This window comes from Python bivittatus, unplaced genomic scaffold (assembly GCF_059951505.1).
Source record: "Python bivittatus isolate LINGU-HERP-01145 unplaced genomic scaffold, Pbiv_v1 ctg000700_np1212, whole genome shotgun sequence".
NCBI classification, from domain to species: Eukaryota; Metazoa; Chordata; class Lepidosauria; order Squamata; family Pythonidae; genus Python; species Python bivittatus.
Genome location: NW_028277098.1, coordinates 44,909,409 through 44,921,994, shown reverse-complemented (window position 1 = coordinate 44,921,994; position 12,586 = coordinate 44,909,409). Strand labels below are relative to the sequence as shown.

Below are 12,586 nucleotides of genomic sequence, written 5' to 3'. Positions count from 1 at the left end.
CTCACTAAAAGCAAAGCTGTCATAGTGCTGAGTAAGGACTCTGCTTTCATAGAATTACTTATATTTTGTCTGGTCTGGGGTGTTCTGTGAGCCTCATTTAGCCAGGTCACACCATCCTTCCCCATCTGCCAGAAAGAAATGAAAAATCACAGGAAGAGTTCTCTCTTCCCTTTCCTCCCATGTATTTTCCTTCCTTCTGCATCTGTACCCCTTCTTGATGCCTCCCTATATTCCTATTCCATTGGCTGAAACGAACTATACAGAATATAAATATATAAGCACTTATGAGAGAGCTTTCTAAGAGGATCAATATGGGAGAAGACCAGGAAGTCTCACTAGTATCCATCCATATAGGAGGTTTAAGATAATCTGCATATGAACAGCATGTAACAAACAAGTTGCATTATTATCTCACAGTATCACACTATATCAGTGTTCCTGATATATTCCTCTTATACATGCCCCTTTTCTACTCTGTCTTAACATTCGCTTTTCTAAGCTAAGAGCCTGGGTGGGGTGAGGCTGCCTCTGGATGTCAGCACATCCTTGAAAACGCCAAGGTGTGGCTCAATTATCACAGGCAGCTGGAATGCCGGCTTGGATGCTTGTGAGTAATGTTTGAGTTAGGGAAACGGGGTGAGAAGCGTTTTTGCCTGGCTGCAGCTACTTTTCCCAAGCACAGACAGCACCCCCAACTTCACTCCCTCACACCATGCACCCCCAAATCTGCTCTGAAGGGCCCTCTGACCTCTGCAGATTTCCAAAGTTAATCGGAAGCAAATGGAAAAGGGTGACTCTATTTCAATGGTTGATGCTACTGGATATAACAGCAAAAGGCTCTTAGATCGGAAATCAATCTGATACTGACAGTCACAACAGGTACACTTACCCCAGAAAAACTTCCTCATAGGATGGTCAGATTTGGCGAGACTTCCAAATAACATCTCTCTTCTGTTTGCATCAGAGGGTCTTGCAAGCTGATATTCTGTTTTTTAAAAAAGGGTTTCAGATTCAAGGCAATCCTGGCCTACAACAGCAGTGTTGGCTGTAGGAATATGACCAAGCCATGGACACAAAAGCATTCATTTGATTTTAATAGGAAGGACTAATGCTGTAATTATATAATTAAGCCTACTTATACACAAGGCTCATAAGTTTACTTTTCTTTCTAGAAAAGAAATAAAAACAACCAGGCCATGATCCAAGAAGACATATGTTGATCCAGACTAGCTGATAAAATATGATTAAGTCTGACAAGTTAGCCATTCAATTGGAGTTCTGTGTGCACAGCCAAGCAGAATTTATCAAAGCTGCCCTACATGTCTAATATGAAATGGGTTTATATGCACAGCACTTTCTGAATGTGAAAGATCCAATCCAGACGGTCTAGTTATCTATATTATGAAATTTGTATCCTAACTTTCCAGATAAATTCAAGACGATACACATAGAATCTCTCCTCACTTCCTCACAACTAGCCTTCAGGGGGATTGGATTGAGGGATAGTAACAGGCTCAAGGTCAATCTTAGGCTCAGGATCACCAGAATCGGGACTTTAACCACAATCAGCTCAACTACAGGGCATTCAGAAAGTATTCAGACCCCCTTCACTTTTTTCAATTTTCTTATGTTGCAGCCTGATACTACAATCGTTCAAATTCATTTTTTTTCTCATTAATCTACACTTAGTACCCCAAAATGACAAAGTGAAAACAGAATTTTAGAAATGTCTCTAAATTTATTAAAAAGGAAAAACTGAAATATCACATTGGCATAAGTATTCAGACCCTTTGCAACAACACTTGAAATTTAGCTCAGGTGCCTTCCATTTCTCTTGATCATTGCTGAGCTGTTTCTACACCTTGATTGGAGTCCACCTGTGGTAAATTAAATTGATTGGACATGATTTGGAAAGGCACACACCTTTCTATAGAAAGGCTCACAGCTGATAATGCATACTGTATCAGAGCAAAAGCCATGAGGCCAATAGAGCTCAGAGACAGGATTATTGCAAAGCACAGATCTGGGGAAGGCTACAAAAACATTTCTGCTGCACTGAAGGTTCCCAAGAGCACAATGGCCTCCATAATTCTCAAATGGAAGAAGTTTGGCACAACCAGGACTCTTCCAAGAGCTGGTCACCTGGCCAAACTGAGCAATTGGGAGAGAAGAGCCATAGTAAGAGAGGTGACCAAGAACCCAATGGTCACTCTGACTGAGCTCCAGAGATCTTATGTAGAGATGGGACAAAGTTCCAGAAGGACAACCATCACTGCAGCCCTCCACCGATCTAGCCTTTATGGCAGAGTGGCTAGACGGAAGCCTCTCCTCAGTGCAAAACACATGAAAGCCTGCTTGGAGTCTGCAAAAAAGCACCTGAAGGACTCTCAGACTGTGAGGAACAAGATTCTCTGGTCTGATGAAACCAAGATTGAACTCTTTGGCCTCAATTCTAAACATTATGTCTGGAGGCAACCAGGCACCGCTCATCACCTGCCCAATACCATCCCAACAGTGAAGCATGGTGGTGGCAGCATCATGCTGTGGGGGTGTTTTTCAGCAGCAGGGACTGGGAGACTGGTCAGGGTTGAGGGAAAACTGAATGGAACAAAGTACAGAGATATCCTCAATGAAAACCTGTTCCACAGCACTCAGGACCTTAGACTGGGCCAAAGGTTCACCTTCCAACATGACAATGATCCTAAGCACACAGCCAAGACAACACAGGAATGGCTTAGGGACAACTCTGTGAATGTCCTAGAGTGGCCCAGCCAGAGCCCTGACTTGAACCCTGTTGAACATCTCTGGAGAGACCTGAAAACCAACGGTCCCCATCCAACCTGATTGAGCTTGAGAGGATTTGCAAAGACGAATGGCAGAAAATCCCACAATCCAGGTGTGCAAAGCTTGTCACATTATACTGAAAAAGACGAGGCTGTAACTGCTGCCAAAGGTGCTTCAACGAAGTACTGAGTAAAGGGTCTGAAACACTTATGCTAATGTGGTATTTCAGTTTTTCCTTTTTAATAAATTTCTAAAATTCTGTTTTCACTTTGTTATTAAGGGGTTACTGAGTGTAGGTTAATGAGAAAAAAATGAATTTGAACGATTGTAGTATCAGACTGCAACATAACAAAATTGAAAAAAGTGAAGGGGGTCTGAATACTTTCCAAATGCACTGTATATAATCACTATATCCCAATGGCTTTCCATTCTGAAATGTAGCACAGGAACTGCATATAAAAGCCATACTTTTGCAAGGGCCATCCTTTTTAAGTCAATATACAAGTTTTTACACCTCACTCTTGTTAGCTCTGGATCATTCAATGGCATTAAGAATTCTTCTTTAATAAAGTATGAATCAGAAGAAATTCCAAATAATCAGAAAAAAAAAGTATCCCCCTGCTTCACTTAAAGGTAACTAATAAGAAACACAAAACTCACTCATATATTCTTGAAAACTTTAGAAGCCATTTTACTACAGGTAGTCCTTGGGTTATGACCACTCGTTCAGTGACTGTTCAAAGTTATGATGGTGCTGAATGAGGGGGACTTATGACCGGTCCTTGGAGTTCCAGCTGTCACAGCATCCCCATGGTCACGTGATCGCGATCCAGGTGTTCGGTGCCCAGCTTGCAATTACGACATTGCAGTGAGTGCGGTCATGTGATTGTAATTTCCAATGTTCCCTACCAGCTTCCCACAAGCATAGTCAATGGGGAAGCCAGCAGGAATTTGGAAGTTGCTCCCACTACTTTTTTGCCTGCCTGTGCTCCAAGGCGCCTGCCCATAGCACCCTTTCCCTCCGCAGCAGCCGCCCATGCTCCAGAGCGCCTTCCCGCAGCACCCCCCTGCCTGCGCTCCATAGTGCCTGCCCATGGCACCTGCCGGCCTGATTGCCTGGGACTCCCGCCTCTACCTGTTTAATGACCTGCGCAATCCTGGGGTTACGACAGCAACCAGGACTGCCAGGATTGCCATCACTAAGTGATGCGGTCATCTGACATTGCACTTAACAATCTCACTGCTTAGTGACAAAATTTCTGGTCCCAACTGCTGTCGTAAGCTGAGGACTACCTGCAGTTCAGTTAGTAAGAGCATCCCTGCATGGATGGAAGGATGCTACTAATATCTGCAGGCCAAGCAAAGTAGGTTTTTAAAAGCTGAATATGAAATTAAAAGATAACTCAGAATTCTTACCACTATCCACAGCTTCAACTTCCCGATCAATTGCATCCCGGATCATTAAAGGGTGGATGAAAAACTGTGCCCACCTGAAGCAGAAAATTATTGTAAACATAAATGTTGAGTCTGACATAAAATTAATTCCTAAATACAGAAACATTGCAATTAATGATATTTTCCACGTCCTAGTTTAAGAGCAATAATAAGAAAATATTTTTTAAATGGTCATACGACCTGTTTTGATATGTTTAATTTTTTTCCCTACATTCTATGCAAACCTTAAGAAATCTTCATTTTTTTATGCTTCAGCATGAATTGTCCCAAATGTACTGGCTTTCCTCTAACAAAAGTCCAAGGCATAGGAATTCCTGTTTAAATTTCACATTTTAATGTTTACAATTAATTATCTTCCCTGTAAAATTAAATTCAACTTTGAACAACCCACAAGATTCCACTCTTCAGGACAACTGTCTACCTAACTCAGAGGTGGGCAAGTCATGGCCTCAAAAACCTTTATTGTGGTCTCTAGAGATCCCTCCCAACCTAACTGCTGAAAATTGGTGGCACAGATCTTACCATTTTGAAATTAAATATGCACAAAAGATGCAGTGTAACTCTTAAACAGACTTGGCAAAATAATAAAAAGCTCCCCCTCCCAAAGCACTGTTTCTAGTTAATGTGCATAAACAATTTTGTATCACTGCCCTGACATTTACAGCTCCCTTCTCTTTTTAATTTGCCCATCCCTGCTCTACAGAACTATTTACTCATTTTAAAAAACTGTCTTACTACACTGAGACATTTTTTTGTAAGCTACTGGAGCAATAACTTCTACATTTATTTACAAGTTCATATATCTTCAAAAGATCTAACCACTAAAATACTTTTTTTGATTTACTTTTTTCAGTAGTTTACTTAAAAGCTGGAAACCCATTAAATACTTTAACAACTGAAATGTAGTGCAGTATCACTCCCACCATTTCACAGCTGAGTTACCTATCCAGAGCTTCCTTGAAATATTTTCTCTGTACATCAAACTGAAAGATGGTTCGTTCACAGTCTGTTGATGCATTGTCACTCCCGCCATGTTTCTTCAGAAAGGCATCAAATCCATTCTCATCTGGATATTTTGAACTACCCATAAAAACCACTAGGATAAAATCAAAAATAGAAAGGAAGCTATTAATTCTAATAGCAGAAACATATAAATACCATAGACATTAGTAATCTTTTCTCTCCTTCTCTCCCTTGCACTCATACATGCAGAGGCCAGTTCACTCATTGCTAATCATAATCTGATCTGTTTGGTTTTGACTAAACTATTGTGAAGCCAACCACATAATTTGTAAAACGTGGATTATGACTTAGCATGTTGCTTGAACCCAATCATGATTCATTAAAGAAATCACACTTTAATACAAGGTGTAAATCCAGCCATTGTGTACAGTACTTCCATTTGTCAGCCTAAGATGAGAATAAGTTACTTGGAGGAACGAGGCCAAGCTCTTCTTTATAGGACCCATGTCAATCTTGGCTGGAAAAAGCCAGTCAAAAGGAAAATATGAATATTCTTTGAAGCAGGGTTGTATTCCAAAGGTTCTAAAACAAGTATTTGCAGAATCAATCATCATGGGATTTTGCCATCCTAGATCATTATTAGCCAATATAGCCAACCTCTTTTTCTTTTTAATAAACTCCTAAGTCAAGAAATGGCAGCTAAACACCATGTTTCTAAAAAAACTGGTTATCTGAATTGTTTTCAGTCTGGGCTCACGCTATCAGAAAGACAGTGTGGTATAGTGGTTAAGGTGAGAAGCAGGGAGAACCAGGTTCTAGTCTACACTCAGTCATGGAAGCTCCCTAGGTGACTCTAGCCCAACCTGCTTCAGAGTTGTTACTGTAGAAAAAATTTGGAGGAGGGAGTGTCATAGATTCAGCTTTGAGCTCCTAGACTGTTGCTATATTTTTTGGAAGCTCTATAACATCATCAACAGAAACTCAACTTCAGGAAAATTAAGATATTGTTTTTCCTGAGACAGTCAACATACTGACTGTGAAATGCCTTACTCTAGTTAGGCAAATTTGAGAGAGACAATAATCATATTTGGTCTTTTAATTATTTTTAAATAAAACTGATTCAGTTCTCTGAGACCACAGCACAATAATTAATTTATTGCTTTGAACTGATTTTTTAAAAATTTATCTACTGTCCCAAGAACTTTTTAGGGCAAAAGACAAATTATAAATATTTCAGTAAGAAAACATCATTAAAATTTTGTTTCATGTTTCAAAACAATTATAATATGAAAATGGAGAAAATCTATGCAGTCACTAGGAGTTAACAACAACTTGATGGCACATACAGGTAGTCCTCGGGTTACAACAGCAATTGGGACCGGGACTGCCATCACTAAGTGGTGTGGTTGTAAAGTGTGATGTCATGTGACCGCACTGCTTAGCGACAGCAATCCCAGAAGCCCCCGTTGCAATTGTAACCCCAGGACCCCACGGTCATTAAGCAGAAAGAGGTGGGAGTCCTAGACAAGGAACACGAGGGGTGCCACAGGCGGGCCCTGGGGAGCGTGGGCAGGCCAACACAGTCAAATCACCAAAATGAGAAAATATACAACACTAACTTTTGACTAAAAATAATTAAAGGTGACATTTAAAGCAAAACATACTATGTTCCAGAAAATGTGCCAGTCCAGGCAGCTCATCAGGGTCAGAGAAACTGCCAACTCCAATACAAAGTGCAGCTGCAGACTGAAGAAGGAAGAGAAACACATAAGAAATATTTAGAAAAACACCACTGGTTGCTATATAAAACTGTAAAATTCCTCCATTAAAACAAAGATTCTTTAAGGATCTTTTTTCACTTTCAGTTCTGTGTAACATAAAGAAGCCTATGCTGGTCTTTAGCTGCACACATACAGAGCTATGTCAAAATGGGGGTTTAGGATTCTACAAGCAAGATCTGTCCCTAGAATCTCCAAGTACCTGATTTCTTGTACAAGTCATTGATACATTTATCACAAAGATCAGAAAAGGGACCACAAATGTCTTGAATAAACTAGACTTTCCACTAAGGTGGAATAATTACTGTCGCATCTGTCTAACAGATTTTGAATCACAAAGCTTGCATGATGTCCAAGTTCCCTACCTTAGTTCATTTTTATGCATGACTAGGTGAATCTGAGGAAAAAAACCTGAGTGTCTAAAATGCTGAAGGCTACTCATAAATCTGGACATGGAACATACTAAAGTAATGCTCTCTTAGCAGAGGTGAAAAAGTTCTGGGTTAGAAAGTGGGACATCACTGTTGTGATTTGTTCCCTTGCCTTTTGTTATTTTATTTATTTATTTATTTATTTGGCTTGTATGCCGCCCATCTCCCCCACGGGTGACTCTGGGCGGCTCACAATAAAAACGAAGAAATACAATTCTCTCCAAGATGGCTAAAAACTATAAATAATTTAAAAACATATTAAAATACCGTAAAAAACCTCCTCTAATTTTGGCCCTATAAAAATCTGTAAGATGCTGGGGGGGGGCAACCATCATCCCACCAGCCATCTCCACAGGTGCGAGCCCCCCTCTGGCCCCCAGGCCTTCTGGCAAAGCCAGGATTTAATACCTTTCCTGAAGGCCATGAGGGAGGGGGCACACCGGACCTCAGGAGGCAGGATGTTCCATAGGGCGGGCGCTACAGCAGAAAAGGCTCTCTGCCTAGACCCCACCAATCGAAATTCCCTGACCGGTGGGGTCTGCAACCTGCCCCCTCTGCTGGACCGAGTGGGACGGGCTGAAGTGACCAGTTATTAATATACAGGTAGATCTCAATTAGTGTGGTTAATGAATCCCACAAAATGGTCGCGTTATTCAAATTTGCACTATTCAAAGTGATATGTGTACAGAAAATATGGTAATTAGTTCCAGCTCGACAGAAATAGGCAATGAAAAATTTTAAAGATAAATTTTTGTATGTATATTAATATCATAGTATAGGATAAAAATAATATATTTACCATTTAAATTTATGGTTAAAAAAGCCAGAGTAGTTATAGAAAGCAAAATAAAAACAAAAAAAAAACTATCATAGATTCAGGCATTGCAACATCTTGTCCTATTTTAATGTTGATATGACCAAGTTCATGTTGCTCAATTACGTCTAATTTTTGCTCTAATGTAATAACAGGCCTGCTCTTTTTTAAACTTGAATGTTTTCCTTTGACAGAATCTTCCTCTTCTCCATTTTGCAAACACAAAGATTAGCAACATCTAAAACCCCAACCACAAAGGCACATGTACTAGCCTCAATTGTACACACACTAGCCTCGCATTCACTGAATTTTGGGTGGCATTAAATGTGACTTGGTATCAATTTACAATTTGCACTAAATTGAATATTGCATTATTCAAACTCGCACTAACTGAGACCTATCTGTGTATCACACCAAAAGCTAAAACAGTGTATGGCTATAATTATTCAGTCCAAATTAATTATACATACCTGCTTTTCTGTACTATTTCTTTTCCGAGTTTCATCTTTATCTGTTAGCTCTTCTAATTCACTGTCAGGATCTAGATCTTCATCATAATCACCACATTCATCATCATAGCCTTCTTGGTCATCTTCTATTTCTGCTCCAGAATCATCATCTTCATCAGTTTCTTCTTCAGAGTCACCCTCATCTTCCCCCTCTGAAGACACCACACAAGGGCTACCATCTGGGTTGTTCAAGTCCGAAATCAGCAAGGCACATAATCCATTTTTTAGTCTGATGTATCTAGAAAGTTAAACAGACATCCAGCTAGATATCCTTTTCACTATCTTTGAATGAAAACTAAATGTGGTATTTTTGGTATGCCATGTCTTCTCGGAATCTCTTTAATGAACTATTTAAACAAGGTATTTTAAAATATCCATTTGCTTTTAGAATATGTTTTAAGGTACAATGAGTTGGTTCCAGAATGGGCAATGTGGCTCACCCCACCCACCATGAGCATGCACTCCTCCACAGAACTGTTCCTTATCCTTGCTCCAGATTGTGTGGTTCTCCATTTATTTGCTTGAGGCAAGAATGAAAAATACATACTGATCTAAAAATAGGATCCAATTCTGACAGTGAGTCCTGCTTTCATGTCAACATGATCAGGGATCATTCATATTTCCACACTTTTTTGAATAACTTCATAGCACAGTATACTTTTGAGTTATATGTCATTTTCTTCTCAGATTAAAGGTATGGAACTCATTATTATATTACTTAAATACTAAGCAGTGTGTTTAATGCCTGAGCATGGCTCTGAACCTGAGTCTCTGTGGCCAAATCCAAACCCGTGCTTGGTAAGTGATCTTGGGTGATAATAATTCAAGAATCCACCTACTGGATTGGATCAGACCAACATTAAGCATATCCAGCATCTTGTTTCACACACAGAAGCTGACCGGATACCCACAGACTGCTCACAAACAAGACATGAAGATAAGAAGTTCAACTGCCTCATCTGCAACTTGCATTCAGATAGGCTGCCTCTGAATAAAGGGACAAAATCACAAGCAACTGAAAGACCAACCCTGAATGATTTGTCACTTTCCCTTCCTTTTCAAGTGTTTAAACTACTGTAGTGGCCATATACACTTCTTTTAGAGCAATGAAATGGTGAGGGTGGCCTTCAGCAGAGATTAGCCTCTCCCGGTTGGGCACCTTCTACATCCCTCCAAACGTAGCAGACTACCATCGCTACGTCAAGCCATGTTGGATGTGGGCGACAGAAGTTATAGCTCAATACTTCTGGAGGACCATCCGGCCAGGAAAAGCTGATGGCTTTTAAAACGAGTGGGCAAATTCACTCCACAAATCCGACCCTCCCCTCGTCTTTGGCGGCCTGCTCCGGCATCTCAAAGTACCTGTACTGTTTGGGATCACTAGGGGACTTGACAATTTCGGGATCGCCCACGTTGGGGCTAGGCTCGCAGGTGGCAGTGGGGCCTCCGCCGTCCGCTTCAGGCTCTTCCTGGACGGCGCCAGCCTTGGCCCCACGGCTGCCCTCCAAGTCCTCAGGCTGCTCAGGGCCGCAGGCAGACGAGGTCTTGGCTCTACCCGGCATGGCTGTCACGGTGACTGCGGAGGAGCGACACACGATAGGCCTGAAGGCGAAGATCTTTCGGGGCCCGGCTAGATGGTCACTCAGGCCGGCACAACCACGACTGCTGAAGGCTTGCCCAACTCGCAGGTGACTTGCTCCTGAGCGTGCCCGCGATACAGCAGCTCCCACCTTCCGCATTCGCCGCGGGCCAAACCCCGGCCCGGCCGCTCCACCCTGCAAGATCACAGGCCGGTGCTAAGATCCGACCCCCGCTATTATCCAATCAGAGTTCAGGTTCTTGTTCACGTGATTCCTACCAACAAATCCTGAGGTTTCTCGGCAAATCGCTTTGCTGATAGATATACAGCGGCGGAGGAGGTAGGAGTAGAGCAAACCATTGTACTTTTCTTTACGCTTCGGCCGAGGCGCCTCCCCTCCGTGCAGAACCGAATGGTGCTGTCTAGGCAAATGTGTGACGTCCGTCCTTACGAGAGGTTCGATCAAGACCTGGGGGTTTGGTGGTAGAATTGTTTGTAAGGGAAAATGGTTTTAGTTATTTTGCAGCAGGGATTAGCAATTTGGGTATATTTTGATATTGTCAGACACCGACTCTCGGCATTCCGCACCCTTGGCCCCATTGGTTGGGGCTGATGGGAATTAGAGTCCATCCACATTTGGGAGCCTGTAGATCCCCAACCTCTAGGAAGGGAAATCTGCTTCCAGTTCGTATACTGGCCATAATAGAAGCAGCATGCTTGCAGGGAGAAAAAAGTGGCGCGTTGGCAGATGTAGCTGATAGGAAAGGGGCACGTCTGCCTCAGCCTGAGATAGCCAAGAAGTGCCTCTCTGATCCCACCCGCTACTGAACACCTGACGTTGCTTCCCATATAATGTAAAGGAGACGTGGCAGAAAAAGAAGCGGGGGTGGGAGTGGAGAAAGACCCTATATTAAATTTTGATACAGCAGGATTGATGTACATAAATTTAATTCATAACAATACACAATTAATTTCAGAATTCAAATGCAGTTCTCTGAGGATCCTCTCTCTCCCCCCCTCGCCCCCGCAGAGTACCTAACTCATACTTAACCAGTTAACATTTAACAATTACACCCAATGCTTAATTGATCTTAACAATATCATTACTTTAAAAGAGAGGTGGCATTCTCTACCTATATTAAGACTTGTTGCAACCCATACCTATGAAAACATATTTAAGTAAACCTAAGCCATCTGCAATCATCTTGAGTTACAGCCACCCTATTGTAAAATGTAAGCAAAGATTTAAACATTGTGTAACTTTCTCCATCTATTTAAATTAGCTGTTTTGCACAGAAGAATTTTCTTGATACTTGGTGAGTTAAGACCCAGCTGTAATCTAATCTAATCTAGAATCTTCCAATATATAAAGAAGGTGGTAAATCAGTTTTTTCCCCCCAGCTTGGCATATGCTCAGTTTTATGTCTACTGTACTCAAAACTTAATGTAATGAGGTTTACTCCTGAGTAGCCTAGCTAAGTGGCAGTACCTTCATGACCTTAGTGGATCTCTGGTTATGACTTAGTTGAGAGACCACCAGGAATTACTAAATCTGTATGTTAGACCAGGAAGTAAAAAAGTATCCCAGAAGAAGTGAATGATCAGCCTTTTATTGTTGCCAAGAAAACTGCATGGAAATGCCCATAAAGTCATCAGAAGTTGGGCCTGACTCAAGAGGTTACTTCTGGAATGCTGTTAATAGAATTACTGCCTTAATTTTGTGGAAATTTATTTTTAACTGACCCTGTTGTACCACCTTCATACTGATGTTTAATATATTTCATTTTATCTTTATTGTGTTTTGAACCTGGAAGCTAAGGAGACTGGTGGGTGGGGAGGCAAAAGGTAAACTAGAAATGTATTTCATATTTATTATAATTATTATATTAGGCTTCATATTAAGGGTTTCCTTGACTATAATATAGCTAAGTCACTTCAGAGCGGTGTATTTTTCTTTTGCATCTGAAAATCCCAGACTTTTGTTAATACTGGATTAAGAAATGTATGCCTTTGGGGACATATTATACAAAGGGGCTTGAGGTTTGTCTGTCTGCAATATCTATCCATCAGCAGGCTAACTCTCCAAAAACTAAGGAGAATGGGACCAAATTTACAAAAGAATGATCAAATTAAAACAATGGGACAGATTAGACTGAAGGCTGCAAAGAAAAACATTCCAGAAAAAAAAAGTATCCTTAAGTGAGAGGCAATTGGACAGCGGCTCAGAAGATTGTTGACTGCTTTAAGACCCCACCCTCTTCATCTTGATCATG

At 41.2% G+C, this 12,586-nt stretch overlaps 1 protein-coding gene across 1 annotated transcript in view; it reads right to left on the bottom strand.

Annotated features, from left to right (window-relative positions):
- The window catches only part of NRDC (nardilysin convertase), a 32,404-nt gene extending 21,870 nt beyond the window's left edge, over positions 1–10,534 (bottom strand). The window contains exons 1-6 of the mRNA XM_007431247.4: positions 10,097–10,534; positions 8,696–8,972; positions 6,867–6,948; positions 5,182–5,335; positions 4,201–4,274; positions 890–985 (exon numbers count right to left, since the gene is read on the bottom strand). Coding sequence (XP_007431309.1) covers positions 890–985; positions 4,201–4,274; positions 5,182–5,335; positions 6,867–6,948; positions 8,696–8,972; positions 10,097–10,473 — 1,060 coding nt within the window. The 5' untranslated portion in view covers positions 10,474–10,534. The remainder of the gene's footprint in view (positions 1–889; positions 986–4,200; positions 4,275–5,181; positions 5,336–6,866; positions 6,949–8,695; positions 8,973–10,096) is intronic.
- Positions 10,535–12,586: the final 2,052 nt, after the last annotated feature.